Below are 22,921 nucleotides of genomic sequence, written 5' to 3'. Positions count from 1 at the left end.
CCAATGTGGAGACGGGGAAAGTATAGATGGAGACGGTCGTTCAATTGAGTCCGTAAGTCTATCTGGAGATCTGTCCAAGATAAAAGTAAAATTTGCGACAACGATGAAACATAATATGATATTCAAAAAACCTCCCAGATGCATCAGTATCATCATGATATAGCCTGTTCAATGCTCCAGACCAAAAAAGAAATAGACAGAAGGAGACCCCAAGTTTTATGCTTTTTTCGCAAATGCGTCCACTCTATGTCAGTTGCGCCGTATCCCCTCTTACTGAGAATGATAAATGAAGATGACAAGACATGGCGGGAAAATAAGAAAAAGAAAAAAAAAGAAGAAAAAAAAAGGTATCATGTGGGAAGCGAAAACGGAAATTGAAATGAGAATGAAGATGAAGCGCCCGGTGGACGAAACGTAGCAGCGCTGAAAAACGATGGTGTCCTTCTCCGAAGGACTCTGGAAGTGAAGAGGATGGATGCCCTTTTTTTTATTTTATCGAATCCCACATTCATATGCAGGAATTCGGTGTGTTGCTGTCGTGTTGGGATTGGACAAAGTCGCGAGTGGCATTCAGGTCCAGGTTGGTAATGGCATACTCATGATCAATGCTAGACCGCAAGGAGAGGAGTCGCTGCTCCTCCTCTTCAATGTCAGACTCTTGGGCAGCGTAGTCATCTGACATGACTTCACGCTTCATCTCCGCCTCATTGACTTCACTCTTAAATCGCTCGGGCTCGGAGGGTTCCTCCATCCAGAAACTCTGGATGGCACCGATGACGCAGACTAGACCGCAGGCCCACCACGCAAGAACGGAGTGACCGCTCTCCAAACCTTTGGAGTGAAGCAGGCCCGTAACAGTGGGGCCAAAGGCACGGCTGAGACTAGCGGTAGATGCGGCAGCGCCGTTAATAGCCCCAAGGACCTTGGATGAGGGGGCAGCGTTAGCGAGCAAGATGGCGGTAGCGGGGAAGGCGATAACGTGGAAAGTGATTTTGCTTATCAGAGCAACGTATACAGCTGGCATCTGGAGTTTAGCCGGAAGGAGAATAAGATAGGGCACCGCCAGGTAGAGCGGAGGCCAGGCGAGCAGCACGAAGCGGAACGTGCGTAGGGTACCGAAATGCTTGACGACAAATGGGAATAGCCATAGCTGAGCAATCATGGAATAGACACCCTGGACGGCCAACATGAAGCCAATGGTCTTGGTTGGGAGACCGAGACCTCCAGTGAACGTGAGTGGAAGGACGACGTTGTCGTCAGACTTGGGAGTACTCAAGAAGACAGGCATCAGCTGATCAAAAGATACGCTATGACTGTTCAGGAAAGGGAGGTCAGCAATTGTACTTGCATCCATGCATGCAGGGCGAGGCGGGGGTGGTGTCAAACTCACTAGGCCAAAATGCCGTAAGCAACAATGGTCAGAATGACCTGGCGAGTGAAAGCTTTGGGCGCGGGGGATTTCTGTCCCTCCAAGTCGCACTCCGTTGAGACGACGTCACCCACGGGTCTCAGGCAAGGCGATGATTCGGCACTTTCGTACTCGGGTGGCATATCGCCGTAGAAGTACTTCTCATCCACGTCAGACTCGTCCGGAAGTTGCACGCGCGAACCCCAGCAGAGGCTAATGAGCCAGTGGCCCAATTCCCGGCCGGGGTCACGGCGATGCTTCTTCTCGGGATGCGTTTCCTCCAGAAACAGGGTTCCGACCACAATGCCGCACAAGAGCACCACGATGCACACCAAGTTGGGCAGCAGGAACGGGAAGCGGTCGAAGAACGTGTTACGCTGGAAAAGCCACGGGTAGTTCTCGCACGGTTGGGCTAAAGCACCGCCCATAGCCGGTCCAATGATCGATCCTAGGCACCACACGAAGGGCATGATCGAGTATGCTCGTGGTTGGTGCTCCTTGACCGTCACGATCTCCGCCACAGTGGTCTGGAGAACTCCGATATTTCCATTTAACAAGCCGCCCAAGGCGCGCGCGATCATGGCTGTGGCTAGGTTGGGCGCAAATCCGAAGGCGACCATGCTCATGGCTGTTCCAATCAAGCCCATGATGAGCACGGGCTTGCGGCCAATTCGATCACTCATGCGACCCCAAAACATACCCGCTGAGAATTCGGCGAAGGTGAAAGACGAGGTGATCATGCCGGCATAAAGCGCGATCTTTTGGTCATTATCCGTGACGTGGAATGATTCCACCATGTGATACACGTATGGGAAAATCGACATGAAAGCGATAGGCTCGCAAATGCGGACGAGAGCTAAACAGCTATTGTTAGGTTCTGGTCACATAAAGACTCTTCACTCTTGAACAGGCACATAACATAGTTCGTCGAGGTCGTGAGACGCAAAAGTACCTCACTTACCTAAAACAAACAATTGCCGAACGGGAAATGTAGACCAGTCGTCACCAGCGCCATTGCGCTGACGGCCTTGTAGACAAGCCGGTCGTTTGAACATTGTGTGAAAAGAGCCGAGACCGAGTGAGAGAAAAAGTCGAGAGCGAACAGGAGGCGTACAAAAGACCCCGCTTCACTCAATAATGTTGATGTTGCGATCCAAGAAAAAAAGCGAGGGGAAAAAAGTACCAAAAGTTGGTGCTTTTGATACCCCCTTTGATTACCCCAGGTTAATGCGTCAGGGTTGAAAGGGAGAGAATGCAATTGATGTGGAAGGGTTGGTGACAGAGCAAGGAGCAGGCGATTTGATTTTTAGAGCTTCAGCATTTCTCCCCTGCGGTTGGGAATTATATCGTGAATCCGATAAGGCAGGGTGGAAGATCCGACAGTCCCCGGAAATGATGAGACACCTGCAAGGGAGGATTGACACAAGCCGCGTCCTGAGGATCTCGGAAGTTTATTCGAAGAAAAATGAAAACGGAAAAGAAATAGAAATTCCCAAATCGGAAGCAGCGGTGGTAGGTGGAAGAAAGAGGAAGGGAGATGGAATGGGGAAGGGATCTATGAAGAATCTTGGGATAGTTGAAAGGAGTCCTGACTGGGTTTAAAAGCGAGACAGGCGGATAAATTGCGACGAGCACAAAGGAGGAGGGAAGGGAGTCATTCCATCAAAATACAGAGGGGAAAGGGGAGCTATTATATTAAACTCACGGGTGTCGACAGTGGATAGCTCAATGTATAGAGGAGTCCGATGTGATCAGGCGCCAAAGGAAACTAAAACGTCGACCGTTCGGCATCACAGCTTGAAATTTCGGTTACAGCTGTACCAGAAGCCGCAGGATGCAGATGGCAGCAAACATAGTGAATCAGGAATTAAAGACAGGGTGTGGGTCCAGTGGGGTTTTTTGGGTTTTAATTTTTAGGAATATTTTTTTTTTTAATTTTTTACTCAATTATTGAGCTCTGTGTAATTCATAATGTAAGAGGGCGGGATCGGGGCCATCCGACTGGGCATCTGGCCATTGAGAAGTTGATCTGTATCCCATGGGGCAGATTACAGACCATTTTGAGAAAACTTGAACTTAATTAGAGATCTTAACGGGGGAGGGAAATAGAACAACCCAAAATTCCAAAATCCTTTACCTAGGTAGGAGATGTAGCCTGAAAGGGGGAAAGAGGTAAGAGACATTGCGGAAAATTCACCCAGAGGCAAAGGTCAAGGCTGGATAAGAAAAAAAAATAATAAGAAAAAAAAAAATCAGGAAAGGGAAGGGTAGACTAGAAAACAAAATAGGACAAGAAAAGATAAATAAGGAAAAGGAAAAGGACAAGAGTGGAGCCAATGAACAAATGAATCGACGTGAGGTACGAGGGGAGGGAGGGCATCATCGTCATCAGGAGCATCGGCAGGGCTGTTCAGAACCAATGGAAGAACCTCCGAGAAAGGGATCATGGAAGAGAAGCCGAGTGTCTAGCGCTATGATACGATTCCGTTCTTCGATCAATCAGATCAGATCATTTCGGGGGAGACAAAAAAAAAAAAGGACCCTAAGTTCTAGTCTTTTGCGTTCCTCGTCCCCCTTGTGCTCTTATTCGATCGCGCAGCTCCCTTCACCCCAGATCCAGAAGAAAAAAGGATAACGGTTGATACCTACCGTTTCCTGTCTAGTCTGTTACGATGAATCATGGGTAAGAGACCCACGGCCCTGAGCCCCGGGCCCCGGGCCCCGGGGAACAGCAGGAGGCGACTCCTTAGTGCGCCCCCAGGGGTAATGTTTACGCGCTACTCTCCGTATGGCGTAAGGCAAGGATGATCCGCTTACAAGACTGGTCTTTTTGGTTTTTTTTACTTACTCCCGGAGCTTTGGTTTTAGTGCGAATTAGTGAGATGATAGATCTCAAGTTACTTTCTGCGCCTCCCCGAGCCCCCGAGGCCACTGGCGGTCACTTTGGGGCCGAAATGGTAAGACATGAGTCTCAAGTCTAATCAAGACCGGGAACGAGAGTATCCTGTGTCCTGTGTCCATTCTGGTCTTTGTCTCCCTCAATTTGAAGTCGTCACTTTTTGCCGCGCTAGTATCTCCTTTGACCCACGATTCCACCCGCGTCTCGGAATTGTAGGACCCGTTTGCCCAAATACCTGGGTTCAGCCTAGTTGCAGACGGGAGGTGAACTCTGTTCCCTTCGGGACATCTGGATCGCCTTCCCCGAACTCCGGAACCTTGGAATCGAAGTTTCGAGGTTTCGGGCTTCGCGATGGGATCGTGCCGCGGTGAATGGGGACTATACACGACGAAGGACCGCTCAGTGCTGTGGATACGAGATAGTCACAATCAACAGGAAACCATGGTAGCCGCATGTTTCGCATTGATTCGCGTATAATCCGGCAGGACTCGAATAATCCTTAACATGCGGTGAAGACGGTCCAATGGAGGTCTGTTTGTTGATATCCTGCCACCCCTCAAACCGTTGAGCCCTGTCTATCATCCTGTCCAACGGGTTCGTCGGCGATCGCGTAATAGGCTCTGACGCGCAGAAATAAAGCCGGGGGTCGGGTACTGTAGCATGCCTGATGCTTCCACGCAATGCCAGTGGACATAGCAGGGAAATTAAAGAACACGTCAATCATGTACCCCAATTCTCCATCTACGGGGAAAAGCGAGGTTCTGACTATCCAGACAAGACTCTGAGAATGAAAGAGGGCGGGCTATTGATTCAAGGTGGGCCAACGGGGAAAGGGGGGCGCTGATCATCCTGTCAAGTATTACGGTGTACGGGGCGACCAGTCGCGATCCGTTTTGACGCGACAGCTTTTTCTCGAAGCCTTCTCATCGCCTGAGCTTGTCACAGAATTCACCGACACTCCGGCTCTCGCCTATGGACCCGCTTGCCGATCGCTACAAACAATAACTGCCTTGTTCAATAAATGGTATTGTTCGGGTTTTAATTTTCGGTGGCGTGACTGAACTTTATCGGTTTGGCAATGAATCTCGAATTGGCTTTGGGGAATCTTCAGCATTTGCATAGATTTGTATCGAAGGAGTCTCGTAGATTGCCGATTCAACAGGAGAGACCCAAGGAGCTGGACAAACTTTGGCAAGTGGAACAATTGTATCGTCTTGTACACGATACCAGTGTGTTCCGAATGTACTACAGATGTGGACATGCATTTCCAATCTCTGGCCACGCGAGCCCAAGGCGGGGCAGTTTTAGAAAAGCCGGTGAGACGGTAATCCGGTAAAGTCGGGCGAAATGGGTCTTTCGGCGCGACGTCATACTATTCTATACCACGAGCCCGCTTCATTGCATAGACCAAGGCCTCACCGTGTCTTCAATTAAATCTTTCTGTGCTCGCACCTGCAAGTCCTGGATCGGCCACGAGTCGTACAGATACGTGCAGCAAGAGGTCCAAGTGTCGAGGGCGAGCAAACAATGGAAAACTGGCGAAGTTCGGAATGGTGTCACGGTAGTATGAGGCCACGGGACCAATATCAAGCTCCGGTAAGAAGCGCTGCGAACCAATGGAGATGCTGGTATACTCCCCCCCTGCAAGGCATGTAGAGAAGAGGCGCTTTTTTCAAATTCGGGGAGCGGTAATGACAGCTCGGGGAGTATTCGGAACAAACGATTCAACCATGTAGCGGTGACGGGAAGTCATTCACAAGACCTTGCATGCGTCACGCGACTGAGGCTCGGTCGAGCATCGTGTGTACGCCGATATCCATTCGGACTGTTCGGATAAGGCAGCAGTAAGCCCAAAGAGAGAAAAATGACATCAACCAGAGTCAGATGGCCCAACGGGCGGTTGAAGATTGAATGTTGGTAGTCTGGAAGACTCGATCTGGGCCAATGTCATGAAGCGGCTACTTGAGCTTGTTTCTCTAGCCTTGCAGCAATGTCGCGAAGGAAGGAACCCCAGTCAGTACTGCCGACTGCGGTAAGGTCCAGAGATTTGTTCATGCAGGTCAGTGGGGTAAGAATGCATCAGACTCGACTTGTTGGCGGTGAATCGCTTGGCTGCATCACAATTCAGATTCAACCCTCCTTTGTAGAGAATGGATCCTGGTTGTGTTGGCATCCTCGTAGCCGCGATATCCCCGACACTCCGCGAACATCACTACCCAAACCGACGCTGATTATGTCCGATGTCCATCCCGCTATTTGGGTCAGCGCCGCCGGTAACCGGATCATCCCACAAATCTCGGCTGATCATTGCGTTTCCGACTGAACATGCACCTGTGGCCCATATCAATATGCCAACCTCTATTATTGTTGCCCGAGAGCGAAACTCAAAAGACGGTGTGCACAGAACAAGTCAACTCGGTCTTCCTAGACATACCATGCCATCCTTCTCGAGCACATGTGTTTGACCGGATGTCTCGGTCCCCTTTGAAGCCCCGACTCTTCAGGGGCGCAAATGAGGTCTTCACCGTATGTCGCGATCATAATCTCTGGGCATTCTCCAATACCGTTCCCCTTCATTCCACCCTTAAGTCTACCTTAGAACCCCCTCGATATCTATGCCAGGTGCCCCAAGCACCTGATGCTACTAGCAAGGGACCTGCCGATGATGAAAATTACGAGAAGAATCGGATCCGTCCCCACCACATGGATTGCCACTATTGAGATCAAATAGTAACTGGATCACGGTGCGCGACATGGGAGTGGTCAACTGGTCGATTAAAGTGTCCTGATCGGTCGAGTGCTCGATTTACCTCTACACCGGGCGTATGATCGACGGCGACAGCTGCCGAGCCGTAGCGTCGGGTTTTTGACAGTTGCATGAAACTGTGGCTTGAAATTGGAGGCTCGCTCGCATACCAAAAACCAAGGGTGGAAGAGATATCCGTTCGTATTTGGCGCCCCCCGCGGATTCTCGATTCTCTTGTGGGAGAAGTACGGTGTACCTTTGTCGAAAGCTCAGCTTCGATTGTCCTCAAGCTGATGCTTAGGTCCTTTTTGGGGGGGGGCGCGCCTTTTGTCTCCGTATACTGTCGCGGAGGTTCCGCCCATTGTGATGTATCCACTCTGTCTGAAAGTGCTCACATTCCGGATGAAGACCGTGGGAGCTAAGGAAGGGGGCCAAAGTGCAAGTGGGGCGACAATGATAGGCAAAATCTCCCCCTTCAAGGGTCTTTCCTTCGGATGAGGGAGCAATCATTACAACTGACAAGCAGAAATATGCAGGCAGTAGATCGCGCGTTGACATTTGATACATTTGGTCTCTTGGGCGATCGCAAGTGCCCGAATCGGACAACCGCAGGACTAGCGGGGGCTGCTGTTCTAGCCAGCTGGAAGAGGTGCTTTTGTCCCCCTGCTTCTGGTGCTTTTGCGATGTGTTCCATTGAGATATACGTAACTTCCCGTCCCGATCGATCGTGACGGTCGAACTCAATCGTACTCAGAGAGCGGGTCAGAGACGAGATTCCGGGTACGGCAGTACGGGATATATTTTACACTTAGGTGCTCCACGCTCGAGCGCCTCCTTTGTGCATCAACTTCCAGATCGCACGAAGGTTTGCCGCACTAGTCCAGATAGACTGAATGGTCTCGACTCCAGGGACATTGACACGCGTAGGTGGAGTGTGATAAGGGTTGACAGGTCGACAATGAACCTCGAAGCGCCACACTTTAGCGTAGGCACAGATCTCGACACTACTTGGGGAGGAGTTCTCGGCCTAACCATTTCAGAAGAGATGATTCTCGAGCTAGTGCCGAATCAATGGGTACAAAAGTACAGCTGGTCTATGGCAGGTGTGAAGTGATTCAATGTTCCCACACCCCGTCTGCTTAGTGTTGGACTTGAGAGCAGCAAGACTTACCACGGGTGACGAGACACTTACACCGGTCTTCTACCGAGGCTGTAAATTTTCCTGAGGTTTCGATACTTTCAGCTTCCCACAACATTTGCCCGCCGTCCTAGTGTTCCAAAGTTGTAGAAAGTTGACGCGGGAACTATTGATTTGCATCCGCGCACCAATTGATGGAGCGAACCAAAGTCTCCAGCCGCTCGGTGGCTCCATAGCCACCAGGGTAATCCACGGATGCACCGTATAAACGGGAGGTCAATCCCTTAGCGTTAGACTAGATCCCTAGCTCCTAGCTCCGCACCTAAAGTTAGGTACCTTTTCGAAGTTTTTCGTCGTTTCACCCGGTTCTTTGTGACGTCTCCCCCGACTAATGGGAAGTGTCCCCCCTTGACTCCACTGGTGGCAAGCCCCATCGGAATGCAGGATCCGATGCCGCGGTGACGGGTAACAAACCCTCCCTTCCTTCACTCGTCACTGGCTCCGGCTCTCTTCTCCCTTGCCCTGATGTTCGCACTATTGAATCCGCCTCCGATCATGTGAGCTGATGGACCTTTCTGTTTTTGGATCCACCCTTGCGTTCACAACAGCCTTGGGATTGCCACGCCTGCACTCTCTGTCGATCTTCCGGACCTCTCTCCGTCTCCTAATTCCACTGATGTTTAAGTTCTCCTGATCTGCGTTCCTGAGTTCCCAAGGTTTCGCGCTTCCTGGTCGCTGGGTCCGGCGCCTTTTGACACGTACTTTGTGCTCTGTTGTACCTCTCGACGCTCTTTGCCGTGCAGGGGCACTTTGGGTTCTGGCCGGCACTAGATTGCCGTGATCAGCTTGGTTCCAAAGTGATGGGTAAACTTGCCCCTGCAGGAGCTTTCCCATCTTTGACCCCCAGTACATTTGTCTGTAAGCTGACGTCACGTGTGATGGTCATCCTGGTACAGACCTAGACTTGCTAAGGGCTTTCTTGGCGGATTGAGGGTGTGTTCATCCTGGATTTGGGGGGGGGGGGTGGGGTGGCTGCATTATGTGTCGGCTCAATTCTTGCGCTATACCCCAGTCCGTACGATACAATCCAGATGTCTTGTCCAGAAGATCTGCGCCTAGTCGAGCCCTGAGAATTGAAATATACATGACGACCTGCGAGTTCATAGGAAACCACAGCATAGACAAGACCATCAAATCGAGATGTCTTCATTTTCGTCAGACGCTCTACTATTTTCACCCTCCTCCTCTATTGACGACTCCTATATGTATTTCGGAGGACGGGTTAAGGACACCTCGAACCCTATGTACGCAGCCTGTAGTTCCTCTACTTTCAATGCCGGGTCTGAGGGTTTCTGGGCCATTTCTAGACTATCTAGCTCGATACATGTCGAACACGCGGGAGACCCACGGGCTGGCTCATGTACTACTCATCTCATTGCTCTGTTCAGACCAGAGCTTGACACAGCCTGACAGTTTTGACTTGCTCATTTCTCCCTGCATGTTAATTTCCTCGACAAGGCTGCGACTTCAAACATTGGAACCGAAGTACAACCGCCTGTCCTTTCCCATGCGGTACTTTTGCTGTGGTTCCTGATGTCCTAGGTGATCGACCCCAGCACATGCATGTCATAAAATGTGACAGCCGATCATGATCCTTTTTGTCTGTGACAGCCCACCAGCTCAGCCGAGGAGAATAGCCAATCACTGTTCCCACTACATGAGTCAGGTCTACTCATGATATACGTTCGCACTACACTACACTCGTACCTTTGCCTGCCCTGATTTCCGAATCAATAAGGTCATCTTGCAAGCCTCAATGGTTGACATATCAAACTCCCCTATTCAAGCTCGCTACAAGATTTAACCCGGTAATGTCTTCTCTAACTCAAAACATCCCGTACGCATGCAAGTGGAAGTCTGTCCATCATCTATAGCCAAAGATCTCCCCAGCCGCTCTCATCGAGGTCTGAGAGCCGATTTGAGATCTGACTCGGGACTCGCCTTATTTAAACTTCGAGATCATACCATTCATGCTGGGGTAAAGCGAGAATCAGAGTAGAGAATATGCGTAGCAGAATAGCAACACCTGGTCACGGCTTTACTAGTATTCAGCTCATCTGTGACCAACCAGTGTCGGATGAATATCACCAAGAGAGGTCGCTTCTCGGGAACTCAGCCGCTGATTATCAGCCTTGACTTTGAGTGGAGCTGAACCATCCCGTCTATTCTCTTCACCCATTTCATGCCCGTTCAAAGCCGAGGCCAGGGTGTTCACATTGGTCTAACCCGCAGCAAGGAGACGACAAGGCCATGTCCACCCCAATTGGCTCTGGCCCATCATGATAAGCGAAGAGTCAGTGTCATTCTAGAGGGACCGAGCGAGCCCATGTCCAATCAAGAGTACGCGGGACATGGAACGAATCTGTAGTATGGGCCAGGATCTGCGATTTGCCGAGTCATCATGACACCAAGCTTGGAATGATTCAAAGCCCATTACCGGCATTGCATGTAGCTGTCAGCCGTAAGAGGTGGAGAAAGCAATGAGACCCGCTATAGCGTAAATGTCGAGGCGAGGCTGGCAGCTGAACAGTTGTTCATACATCCAGGCGCATACTAGACTAGCTGTCAGGTATTTATCAACTCTGTCATGTTTCAATGGCTGATATGCACATTTGATAGACTGGCGTATCAGCCACAGCGGTACCTTGCAGCCCAACAGTGCAAGACCATTTCGGTTAATGCATACGATAGACCCTGTTATTTCCGATCAACATGTACAAGGATTGTATGCGGTGCCGCGGTACAGGAACACTGGGGCTTATGTTGGGCTGAGATGGACTCGTCGATGTCTCATTTTTGCTGAGCGTTATGTGTAATACCTGATGGGGAAAAATAAAAGTGCTTGAAATCGAGCCCGACATCGTTATTGTGAAAGCGCCTGATTGCCAGGGTTAGTATTTAATGTTTCAAATACGCATTACTTGGAAATGTAGTAGCCGTACACCGACTTTCTATCTGCCAGACTTTGACTTGTGATAATCCGACATGAAACATGTAGGCACCCCAGATCTGTTCCAAAAGATCAGACGATGTCTTCACAGATAGTTTCACCGATACACCATTGCCTTGCCTGCTTTTGTAGAGATCCAAAGCCGATGCGATAAGGTCCTACTCTATCTCCACGTGACTCTTATCGAACAGGCTTCGACGTCAACGTTGGAAATTATGCAATGCGCTCCGATCAGTTTCAATCAGACCATTCCTGTCCGTGTCGAACCTCCTCACATATTCTCCAAACAACCCTTAACGGAGAATGCTTATAGTTGAATGATCAGCGCGAGATCTGCGCTTCTTGGAAGAATAGGATCTACCCATCAACCAGCAGCACTATGGCATACTACCGAGCTTGCCTTTCCATCCCAAAAGGGCCTTTAGCTGCCGGGCGGACAAGTTTTGTTGCGACCCGATTCTTGCGACTACCAGTACTATTCTGCCAGCGATGGCAGAGCACAACCTCCGACAACACGCGACCGGATGACGACTCTCACGAAACCGCAGACCTGTCGCATTTGAACCCCGAACCTGAAGATTACTCGCGCTTTATTTTTCAAGACAAATGCCATGTGACTATGTTTGCCGGAGCCGGCGGTAACGGATGTGCTGCATACCTCCGAGAGAAATACGTCGAAGAAGGACCACCGAACGGAGGCGACGGCGGCAGCGGAGGAGGTCTTTACATCCAAGCCGTTGAGGGCTTGACCAGTCTACACAAACTTGCCCGCAGGGGCGTCATCAAAGCAGGCAGAGGCAAAAATGGACAAGGCAAAAGCAAAGGAGGCAAGCGGGGTGACGATGTCCTCATCCAGGTACCCATCGGCACTGTAGTGCGCGAGGTAGATCGCTACGATCCCGTGACAGAGGAGCTGGCTCGCCTGAAAAAGAGTCGAGAAGAACCTTTGCCAGTGGATGAAGACGGCGAGGTTATTGATTTCCAGCCAGTTCGCCATGATCGCTGGGTTCTTCACCCCGGTGCGAATCCTGCTGATTTCCTGACTGTGCAATTCCCTCGTCTTAAGCCCCGGAGGCAGGCGATCGCAGCTATGGAACCTCAGGCACCTATTTATCTCGATCTGTCGCAGCCGATGGATAAGCCGATGCTCTTGGCTGCGGGCGGTGCTGGTGGATTGGGCAATCCGCATTTCGTGACCCGGTCGATGGGAAGACCGAAGTTTGCATCCCGTGGCGAGGGCGGAATGAAGCTTGAGCTTGATTTTGAGCTCAAGTTACTTGCAGATGTTGGTCTTGTGGGCAAGCCCAATGCTGGGAAAAGTACGCTCCTTCGGTCATTGACGAACAGTCGCACGCGGATCGGAAACTGGGAATTCACGACTTTATCCCCTTCCATCGGCACAGTGATCATCGATGACAACAGAGGTCGTCCGCTCGTCGAATCGAAGAGAAAGCGCACCCACTTCACAATTGCTGACATTCCAGGTCTGGTGGAGGGCGCTCATCTCGACCGCGGCCTAGGTCTTGGATTCCTTCGACACATTGACCGTGCGGGCATCTTGGCTTTTGTGCTTGATCTCAGCAATGGTAATCCAGTCGAAGAGCTGCGGAAGCTCTGGCATGAACTTGGGGAATATGAGCGAATGCGCAACAGTACACCCGAGCCTACCTCGGAGAAAACACAAGGGGTGATCGATTGGGATGCTTCAGGGCCAGACCATTCGGACGACGAGTCAATGAGCCGACCGCTCAACTACCCGTCCACTGGATCTCTACCTCCCCTCACCATGCCTCCTCTCCACACCAAACCATGGTTTGTTGTGGCGACAAAGGCTGATTTGGAACACACCCAGGACCAGTATCGGGCACTACAAGAGTACCTCTCTGCTGTACAGAATGGCACCGAGGAACATCCTTCGGGCCATCAGGATGGATGGAAAGAAAAGTTGACTGCAGTCCCAGTCAGTGCCATCAAAGGCCAAGGAGTTTCTCGCATTCCGAAACTGGTGATGGAGTTTTTGGAGTGAATATTGCATAATTAAGGACCCTGTATACTAGAACTATCTCAACAAAAGAGCAGAATGTACCAAATAAACCGGAATTGGTATCATGGTGTCCCAGATCTCAATGGAAATCAACGTCCGTACAGGCCGATACAAACACACTATGGTTTGGTTGTTTTGCCGCAGGTCGTCCGTTCCTCTTTACGTACCAAATTTTTCCAAAATGCCACGAACTCATTCTCCGAGCGCATTGCAATGAAACGTGCTCCTATCTCTTTCCTGCTTGTGGCCACGTCATGGCTCTGAAGCCCAACCTCGCGAGCCAAATTGGCGCCGCGCTTGCCGCCATCGCGGAGCCTGAACCACTCGACCCGATCTTGAACTGCGATCTCGAGAGCGGTGAAGGCCTTCGTGCCCTACTGTTCAACACACCCTCCAAAGCTTTGGAAATCGCTGACGCCAAGCTACGTGTGTTCCCCTTCAGCGATGTTCAAGACTGCTGGCGCCGCCTGTTCACCGATGCCTCCATTGTCCAGGCATGCTACGTTGTCATCCAGGAATGCAAGCTGAGGGAGCTTCCCACCGATGACCTTGACGAGTCTCGACTGACCAAGGAGCTTCTTGAGCATCTTGGCGAGTCGGATCAGGATGTCCGAATCGACATTCGGTCTCCGTGGTTGACACAGGTCATCCACACACTTGATAAGGCACTGATCATTAGCGGTGCGCCGATGCGCGAGTTCACCATTGAGTCCCTGTTGTTGTCCCTCCAAGAGGCTACCAACTGGGAGGATGAGCTCAAAGACGATCTCATAGAACGCGACCAGCCTTCTACTAAGCGCAGAAGATTCATATCGCCCATGTTCCCTCCGAACGCCCTCCCGGACCCCCGCCTTCAGTACCCGGTGCCCCGCGTGCAAGAGCAATCCTTTGAGAACATGGAGAAACACATCCAGGAGACGCGCGCGCCTCTCGTCATTGAAAATGCCGTGAGCCATTGGCCCGCTATGTCGACACGCCCTTGGGCGTCCCGGGACTATTGGTACAAGCGTACCTTTGGCGGCCGCCGCCTTGTTCCTGTCGAGATTGGCAGGGATTACACCGACTCGGAGTGGGGACAGCAAATGATGCAGTTCAAAGATTTCGTCGATCATTACGTTTGGCAGGATGATTCTTTCTCTGGCAGTGACGAAGAGGACAACATCGGCGTGACACGACCCACTGGATACCTGGCTCAGCATGATTTGCTCGCTCAGATTCCTGCTCTGCGAAAGGATATTGCTATTCCCGAAGCTTGCTTTATTTCTCCCCCCAGGCCCGGAGCCTGGTACGCCTGTGTATCTGGCTCAGCAGCGCAGCCGTGAAGAGGCCCAGGCTAAGAAAGTCGAGGCATCCTTCAAGTCGAATGTACCTTCCATCGAAGATTCCCAAACTGAAGGTGCCCGGGATCCTAAGGAAGGTCATCATGCCGATGGCAGCGTATCGGACACAGGCTCTATGATAAATGTCCCCGTGGACCCGATCATCAACACCTGGATCGGTCCTGTATCGACAATTTCGCCTCTTCATCATGACCCTTACCACAACATTCTCGTGCAGGTTGTTGGAACAAAGTATATTCGTCTCTACTCTCCGCAGACCCCGGCGTCGAAAATCCACCCTCGAGGCAAGGAAATGGTGCCTTCCGGTGACCCAGGAGAGGAGGACCCTATCAAGAACGGCAATCTGATAGATATGTCCAACACATCCGAGGTGGACATTGCTGCCATTGAGCAGTCTCCTGCCGAGGACTGGGATGAAAGGTGGCCTGGTTTCCAAGACGCCGAGTACGTCGAGGTCATTTTGCATGAGGGCGAATGCCTTTACATCCCTATCGGATGGTGGCATTATGTCCGTGGACTGCGCGCTGGAGTCAGCGTGAGCTTCTGGTGGAAGTAAAGCGATGCTCTTCCAATGAGCAATGTGCCATGACCCTACACGATTCTAATTTTTATTTTTTTTACAATGTTCATTTCTAGTTGAGACACGATTGCCCTCCTTCAGCAGTATCGCATCTCCGGGCTCCAATGTAGTATACACGACACTCAGTGCCAATTCTCTACCAATTCGCAAAGCGTCTCCTCTCCACCGACATTACCAGGGAAGACCACGAAAGGCACGCCCCGATGCCGGGATGTAGGCTCGTCACATCTCCAAAGTGGCACACCTGACGCAGCTTGACCGACAATAGTAGCCCGCTTGATGTTCAAGCCCTTTGTAGCAGCATCCGAAGATGTAATGCCGCCCTAGAAAGTCAATATCGCGCACTCATATCAATCCCAGGTCCAGACTCAATCATACCTTTGCAATAACGTACCGCGGTCGCACCTCGATGCGCTGCAAAACGCTAACCAATGTCTCCGCAACAGCCGATCCAATCTTCAGCGAGGAAAGCTCATCACCGCCTGTGACCAGCTTCCGACTTGTCATCACCAAAGTATCCTGTCCAGTCTTGAGATACTCTTCCGTCTCCTTGACCACCCGCTGCACAGTTTGCTCCGCCGTCTCTGGCGACGCAATGAGCTCTTCGACTTGGATCTCGATTACGTGCAGCTTCCCATCCATTCCGAGTCGATCTGTCAGGACCTTCAATTGTGCTGTCGTCTTAGGCACATAGGAGCCCGCCATGATCAACCCACCTGTGTCCCGAGGCAAAGGAAGACCAAGCTCGGCTGCAGAGATGGGTGCTTTGGAGCGGATACCGAGCCTGGTTGAGACAAAGGCCGCGCCAGTGCGGTAGAGGAAGTGTTTACCCTTTGACTCGGCTGTAAAGAACAAAGTCAACATCCACGCCAAGGATACAGAGGGTATGAGGGAAAGGAACCATACCAAGCAACAACCCAGCAACAAAAACATGCATATCCGACTCAGCAGCAGCATTGACAATCACGACACCTCCTTTCGGCGCAGCCATCAATTTCTCGCAAACAGCATTCGGCCCACCCTTTCGGATCTCTTCAATCGTCACGGAATACAATTGATCTTCGCTGAACCGACCGGGTGCTCTTTCAAGAACGTAATCCCGTAGAGAAGAGCTCTTGTATCCGAATGTCGCATCCTGCGCAAACTGCGTCGAGCCCGCTGGGACCAGCTTGGCGCCTTCTGCGACGTAGTGGACATCTCCAATGGTGAAGCGACCACCCTGAAAGAAGAACGGGGCCAGCACAAGGGCATCGGCGGGCCCAAAGACGGATTGCGCAACGTCTGTTTCGAGAGGGAAGTGACCGCGCAGTGTACTATCGCCTCGGAGGACGATATCAACCTTGTTATCCGTGGCTTTCGCGGCTTCGGCGACGTTAGTGCATATCGTGCGGATGAGAGTCTCCGCTTTAGCGGGTGGGAGGGCGCGTGAGTTGGTCAGGATGAAGAAGCCCCGGGAATCGGTCTGGAATTCGGCTTTTAGAGATGGAACGTCCCATACTGTTAGCACAGAGATGTCATGGCAGGTTTGCGTGCCTGTTGGGTCGTCGTCGAGTACAACGAGGCGATTGATTGGGGTTGTTGCGAGGATGTTGGAAATCTGGTCTTGCGCGTCACAAGCGTATTCGGTGGGGAGTTTGGCGAGGGTGCTTTCCCGCGAGACACTGGGGAATTGCTGTGGTGTCATTGTGTGATTGCGATATAGGAATCCCATCGAGGACTAGGACTGCATTTCAAGTCCTTTTGAAGGCCACTATTTACGTGTTTAGATGGGAAATCGGAGAAAGTGCGGGGAAGCGGGGAGGTCGGAAAGAATCCCGAAACAGTAGATTGTAGAGGCTATAGATGAACACCACAACGCCAGGAAGTTCTCAGATGCAAAGATGATCATGGAAATGCGTAGTACAATGCATGAGTCCCCATACCAGAGTTCGAAGTCCCTCCCATACCATTCCTATATCAAGTGCAAGGTCGTAGACTGCGTGAATGTGCGGGTGAGTCTTAGCCCACCACGCTGCGGAAACTGAGTGCTTCAAGGAATCCGCCGAGATCGTCCTTTTGGACCTCGACAACACAATGGTCGAAGCTATCGATACGGACGCGAGCGCTGGTCTCTTGAACCACCTCTTGGAAAGCAATGCCGAATCGATTGCGAACGAGATGCTTCTTTCCGCTAGGATCTTCTTCATCCTCCGACTCGGACTCGGACGACTCCGATTCTTCCGAATCGTCTTCTTCAGCATCGGAGCCGTCCCGTTCAGCGCGTTCAGCGGCGCGCTTGGCCCGGCGATCTTCTCGTTCCTTTTGCTTCTTCTCTTTATCTTCTTTCTTTCTGCGGCGTTCTTCTTGGCGCTTCGACATTGCTGCAAAGTCAACCACGCCACCACCTCCGCCCGTGCCTACGACCACATAAAGATCGCGGTCTTCGTCCAGGCCGGCGAGGACCAGAGGGGTACCGGCTGCTCGTTTTCGGCCAATTCTGGAGTCGCCCTTTTCACGTTCTTGGACGCGAATAGCCTCCGCGATCCACAGCGCCAGTTTGGTTAGAGCGCCTGGATTGGTAAATAGCTTCACATCGGGGCCGTCCTTGACTACTGCAATGCGGAATGCCCGAAGATGGCGGATTTGATGCTTCGAAAGCAGCGACGTGCCAGTACGGAGAATGGCACGGTGCAGATGCTGAGCTAAAGGCAGCGCATCCATCAGAAGAGTGGGTGACTCGGAGGTGAGCGATAGAGCGTCGTATGCACTCCAGAACCGTGGAAGAAGACTGGCCAGATCGGATTCTCCCGAGCCACCTCCATTTTCGATCTCGTCGTTGGAGCCTCGTGCCCGCGGGAGGCGTTTAGCATCCCATGTTGCTGAGGCCTCGTTCGGTCCAACCTCGAGCATCGCACCTAGGATGACGCCTATGTCCGTGGCAGACAGACAAGCCTTCCAGCCCCAGCATCGTACAAAGCCCCAGCCTTCACGGGAGCTGGCATGGCCGGATGGCTCCGGAGGAACCAGGCCATCCAGACCGTACATGGGTGCGTACTTAAGAAGTCGCCCTCGGAGCACTTTCTTAAGCTCCATATCCATGTGTGTGTAGTATTGGTGGCACTGTGTTAAGCTGATACCCATCTTGGCCAGAAGTTTGTGAAGTCGTTTGCGGCCATTCTCCGTCCAGACGTGAAGCCTCGTGGCGAGGTAAGGACTGTGAAGCATACTCTCGTAAAGTGACCAGTGTCGGACAAGCAGAAACCGTGGTTCGGGAGAAAGACGGATCGACGTGTCGGTTGGAGATCTAGCAGTCGTGGGAATGACCCCATTGATCTCTCCTCTGATATCCCGATCTCGCTCATAGGGGTCGGGAGGATTTAGACGGTGAACTTCGTCCCGGAAGATCTGGCGAATGTGTTCTCCGCGTTGCCCACCCCAGCCTGCAGAGCCTCCAGATTCTAAGGCATTTGAGATGCCCACGCCGGTCATTGTCCGCCCGCTGAGCTCCAAGCTGGAAACTCCGACAATGGCCAGCCACAGTAAATCGTTATCTTCGCGACCGAGCTCTGATGCGAGGGAGTATACTAGTGACGAAATGGGTTCTGAGTAGGATGTTCCAGCAGCATAATAGCTCGCTAAGACCGTTTCGTGTTTCTTCTTCATTCGAATCAGGCGACGCTTCAACGCCTGCGTAGATGGCATGTTTGGCTCTGCTGGTGACGGTGAGTCGGTAGGCGTCGCAGAACGTGATGAATTGGACGAATTAATAGCAGTGCGCCGTCGCCGACTTGGAGAGGAGACCATAGAAGAGCCCTGTAGAACGCGTTAATACTCGAACGGGGACGAGATAAAGACGTCCCATACCGAATTGCTTCGTTTCCGCTGGCGAGGCGGCCCATCTTCATCTTCTGACTCGTCCTCATCCTCGCGTCCGGACCACGACTTGCGCTTCTTAGACCCTGGGACTGTTTCATCGTCGTCCATATCTCCGTCATCACTTACGTCATCTTCATCCACCTCGGGCATATCTAGAAGCGCGTAGTATGCCTCTCGCTCGTTGCTGAGTTCCTCTTCGATATCACCGTCATCGAATACGATGATGCCGCCATTTCTCGACGTGTATGCAGGGGTAATGCAGCCTTTGTCCACGCCCCGTCCACGCCGCCGCGCGTTAGCATCAATTTCTGCCATGGCTTGACCCATTCCAGCTTGTCCTCCGAAGACGTTTGCGAGGTTCCACGGCCGGCGCGCGTCGAAGACCCAGATCTCGACACCTCCCAAGTCCTCCACTTCGTCATCTGGTTGACTCAACCCCAGAATCTCTCCCAAGTCAACGAGTCCACCTACACCGAGACATACCACGACACCTCCACTGCCACCATTCGTGATTTGCATGGGCCGGACAAGGTCCTCACCTGCACGCGCGAGATCGCCATAGCCGGCAACCGGTTGAATCTTGTGAGGGATATAGTCGCGTTTTAATAAAGCCGTAAGGATGCGACAGGCACAAAGCGCATCAGGCTCGAGCGCAACGAGGATCAGAACAGGCGGGGAGAGCGGGTGGTGGGATCGGAGGAGTTGGAGATATAGGTGAGAGATGAGCTGCCGTGGAAGATACATGGCCAGCTAAGGAATATTAGCACATGCGAGCATGGATCACGAAATTCAAGAGCACGAAGAATTAAAAATAAAGATGAAGCCGTCAAACGTGAACCGTGAATCGTGAGTGAAGTCCGTGAATTGAAGCGCAACGAAAGCGGAGCGCGACGCGTCGGGCACGTGCCCCGGGATTCCGTCCGTCGCCTCGACAAAGACGAGTATCTGCATCTTGCATTGCACTCCCTGCTTGCACTCGATGAAATTGGCCTCCACCACAGTATTTGCAAGGGTCACACTAACGACATTTCAGTTGATATATTGCCCTGTCGCGAGACGTGTGCTCCACCTACAGTGCTTTGTGACCAGACGAGACGAGCTATAGATCACGCATTCATTCTGTCGCATCATATAATGATCGCTTTACCTCTCGGACACCAGCTCTTATCAAGTTTCTCTTCATTGAAGCTTTTCTCATAGCGCGCCAAGCTCGTGCACTACTTCCACTGGCAACGGGCCCTTGACCACATCACTTGCGTTCCGCACAATCTGTGGGACCTTGCTAGCACCGAGGATAACTCCGTCGCTTCCACGCAAGATGGAAAAAAGAAAAAGCCAGTGCAGAAACGCTTCCGAATCTGAGATGTGAAGCGGCTCGTTGGTGTCTAGAATATCGGTCATCGCCGCCTGCTGATGCGGCTTATCGCACATGGCATGACTCTGCCCACAATCTGGTGGAGAATTGGATAGACCAAGTGGCCTTTGCATATCGGCCACTTGCTCCGCAAAAGGCATTTGAGGATTTGGACGATACAAGTAAAGATAGTCCACTTCATCGATTGTGAGCCGGACGAACCTCTCACCCGATAGACTGATCAATCGCAGCTGCATCTTAGCTTCCTGATCCATCGCTATTGACCGATATCCCAGTATTGATCTTTGTGTCGATAGTGAAGCCTTGCCCTGTAGCTCGAACTTTCCCCTAGGAGTCGTTCCGAGGAGCCAAGATCAAGGGTCTGTCTTAAATCAATCTCCAGGTTTTTCAGATTATTTATCTATTGAAATGGAAACGGCTCGATGGCTGTCTGGCGATGCAGACTGGACAACACACACACACACACACACACACACTGCCTGTCTGGTGTAGAGGACGCTGGATGAGGCCGTACTGATGCCCTGTTGCGGCCTTGCTGGATAATCTTAATGCTGCATCATGAATAGAAGAAATTGGGTGAATCCTGAATGAATTGGGTAGATGACTTGTCTCTCTCCAAGTGTGTCTGGAGATGTACTATGCACTCAGACATTAAATCATGCCTGAGGCCACACATAGGCTCATTATGTCACCAGTTCTCCCACTACAATATAGAATTACCTTGACGAAGAGCGAGCCTTGCTATCTTAGTCTTACTAGGTTACCCGTTTGAAATCCTGAGATTATGGGACGTTACTGGCGAACTTTCTATTCATGACAGAAACCCGGGTGTTGAGATAAAAAGAAACAGCATGGACTGATGTGGTAGTAGCAGTAACAGATTGATATATCCCGCCGGTCTGGCTCGCTTCTTTGCGGTCAAGCAAGCATGCAGCATGGCGGCATATCCTAAAGCGAACTAGATCGGGATGAAGAAAACAAATACTCCTACTACTACTACCCCCCCTTAGCCAATGCCGAAACGCCTTGCGCGCTATATGTACAAATGAATGAACCGAAAGTAGATAGTTAAGCTGAGGCCATTAGGCTGAGCGGCCAAGAATCGATCCAGCGACCCAGATAGCTGTACAAGCACCCACAATGGAGAGACCAACTAGGCGCTTGCCCCAATTGTTATCCTCCGCCATTCTAGTCGGCCCTGTCTTTTTCGGGCCTAAGCGTACACGTACAGATTCTGAGGGTTGGTTTTCGCCGTGCTGTTGAGACGAGTTGCCAATGATGGCAGAGTATTCCTCGTCGCGCTTCTGCCACTTCTCAACCAATCGCGCAATCTCAGCCAAGTCTTCCTTGAGAGAGCCCGGTTCAGTCGCATTGGCGTTCTCGACCTCGACATTCTGCACGTTACCGAAGAAATCAACCACAGTTCGAAGGCGGCCCTCGGGCTCGCCACCAGGGAACAGATCCCATCTAACACCGGGCTGCGAGTGAATCTTCGATTCATCATAAGAGTCGAACAAATCACCCAAGGTCAATTTCGAGTTGGCACTCGTCACCTGCGTCTCGAGGAACTCGAGCACGTAGTAAGTCCAGCGGTCAATCACTGCAACTCCGACGTCGTTGTCCGCGTGGTGGGAGTATGAAGACTGGTCCAGCTCGCTGGATCCCGTCGCGACAATGTTTGGCGAGTAGAAGTGGGTGTACATCGTGTTCGCTTGGCAGGTATCGATCATGAAGAGCAATTCATGGTACCGCTTCTTCTCCCACATCTGTCCGAATGCGTCGGCTAGATCCCATGCGCCAATTTCCTCCGCGTCCTGGAATTTGAGGAATTGATCGCCCCCGTGGCCGGTCATGTAGACCAGCACATTGCTTCCAGCATCTGAGCCAAGACGCTTGCTGCGCGGCACATCTTCGTCCAGGCGATCGGTCAAAAGCCGGATAAAGTTCTCGACTGTCACCTCGTAGCCCCTGTAGTCGACTTCGATGTTGTCTCCGTACAAATCGACGGCGCGGTCTGCATTACTATACACAGTACCAGGGAAGGCGTTTCGAGGGTTACATGCCATGTCATCAGGGAGCATGAGGATGATCTGAGAGTCGGGAATGCCGAGTCGCTTGACCGTTCGGTAAAGAGAGAGGACATTGGCGAGATGCCGGTAGTTGAACCAGAATCGAGATGTTGAGACCAGTACGGCCCAGTTAGAGGTATGCTCAGCGGTCACTGTTCCAATGAGCAGCAGCAGGAGCGAAAGGCTCCGTATTAATCGGAAGAGCGTCGTCATTATGGTGAACGGGGGGTCGGGTCAACCGAGAAAGGGCAACGTGGCTGGTCTTCGAGGGATGTGCCCAAGACACAAAGTCAAATTTGGTCGCGATACTCGAAATATCACAGCCTTGAGCTATAACAAGCCCATTCTTGGTGTTGTAGTCAAAAGAGCGTTGCGAATGCGGACAAAGCTCCAGCTTTCGCGGGAGCGGACTGAGATGACAAACCCGCGTCCGGTCGACACCTGTATCTTCAGGCCA

General features: G+C 51.7%; 7 protein-coding genes across 7 annotated transcripts; 2 read left to right on the top strand and 5 right to left on the bottom strand.

The window, feature by feature from the left end:
• Window positions 1-508: 508 nt before the first annotated feature.
• N7477_002299 (MFS transporter) lies at window positions 509-2,463 on the bottom strand (the record flags this gene model as incomplete). Its single annotated transcript, XM_056963962.1, has 3 exons — window positions 509-1,313; window positions 1,391-2,264; window positions 2,370-2,463. The coding sequence occupies 3 exons, from the start codon at window positions 2,461-2,463 to the stop codon at window positions 509-511; spliced, it is 1,773 nt and encodes a 590-aa protein (XP_056823915.1).
• A 9,117-nt stretch (window positions 2,464-11,580) lies between these two features.
• On the top strand, window positions 11,581-13,227 carry N7477_002298 (GTP-binding protein Obg; the record flags this gene model as incomplete). The annotated part of the gene is made up of 1 exon (XM_056963961.1): window positions 11,581-13,227. The coding sequence occupies one exon, from the start codon at window positions 11,581-11,583 to the stop codon at window positions 13,225-13,227; it is 1,647 nt and encodes a 548-aa protein (XP_056823914.1).
• A 272-nt stretch (window positions 13,228-13,499) lies between these two features.
• Window positions 13,500-15,141, top strand: N7477_002297 (putative JmjC domain protein; the record flags this gene model as incomplete). Its single annotated transcript, XM_056963960.1, has 2 exons — window positions 13,500-14,530; window positions 14,562-15,141. The coding sequence occupies 2 exons, from the start codon at window positions 13,500-13,502 to the stop codon at window positions 15,139-15,141; spliced, it is 1,611 nt and encodes a 536-aa protein (XP_056823913.1).
• Window positions 15,142-15,287: 146 nt separating this feature from the next.
• Window positions 15,288-16,849, bottom strand: N7477_002296 (uncharacterized protein; the record flags this gene model as incomplete). The annotated part of the gene is made up of 3 exons (XM_056963959.1): window positions 15,288-15,488; window positions 15,544-16,007; window positions 16,072-16,849. The coding sequence occupies 3 exons, from the start codon at window positions 16,847-16,849 to the stop codon at window positions 15,288-15,290; spliced, it is 1,443 nt and encodes a 480-aa protein (XP_056823912.1).
• A 314-nt stretch (window positions 16,850-17,163) lies between these two features.
• On the bottom strand, window positions 17,164-19,764 carry N7477_002295 (cell division control 45 family protein; the record flags this gene model as incomplete). The annotated part of the gene is made up of 2 exons (XM_056963958.1): window positions 17,164-18,957; window positions 19,009-19,764. The coding sequence occupies 2 exons, from the start codon at window positions 19,762-19,764 to the stop codon at window positions 17,164-17,166; spliced, it is 2,550 nt and encodes an 849-aa protein (XP_056823911.1).
• A 450-nt stretch (window positions 19,765-20,214) lies between these two features.
• N7477_002294 (uncharacterized protein) lies at window positions 20,215-20,649 on the bottom strand (the record flags this gene model as incomplete). The annotated part of the gene is made up of 1 exon (XM_056963957.1): window positions 20,215-20,649. One exon carries the CDS (start codon window positions 20,647-20,649, stop codon window positions 20,215-20,217), a length of 435 nt encoding a protein of 144 aa, XP_056823910.1.
• An 828-nt stretch (window positions 20,650-21,477) lies between these two features.
• Window positions 21,478-22,677, bottom strand: N7477_002293 (GPI-anchored transamidase; the record flags this gene model as incomplete). Its single annotated transcript, XM_056963956.1, has 1 exon — window positions 21,478-22,677. One exon carries the CDS (start codon window positions 22,675-22,677, stop codon window positions 21,478-21,480), a length of 1,200 nt encoding a protein of 399 aa, XP_056823909.1.
• Window positions 22,678-22,921: the final 244 nt, after the last annotated feature.

This window comes from Penicillium maclennaniae (genome assembly GCF_028827695.1).
Source record: "Penicillium maclennaniae strain IBT 15551 chromosome Unknown utg000003l:1.0-5670915.0:1.0-5674809.0, whole genome shotgun sequence".
Taxonomy (NCBI): Eukaryota; Fungi; Ascomycota; class Eurotiomycetes; order Eurotiales; family Aspergillaceae; genus Penicillium; species Penicillium maclennaniae.
Note: the sequence above shows the minus strand (reverse complement) of the source record. Positions and strands in the feature narration are given on the sequence as shown.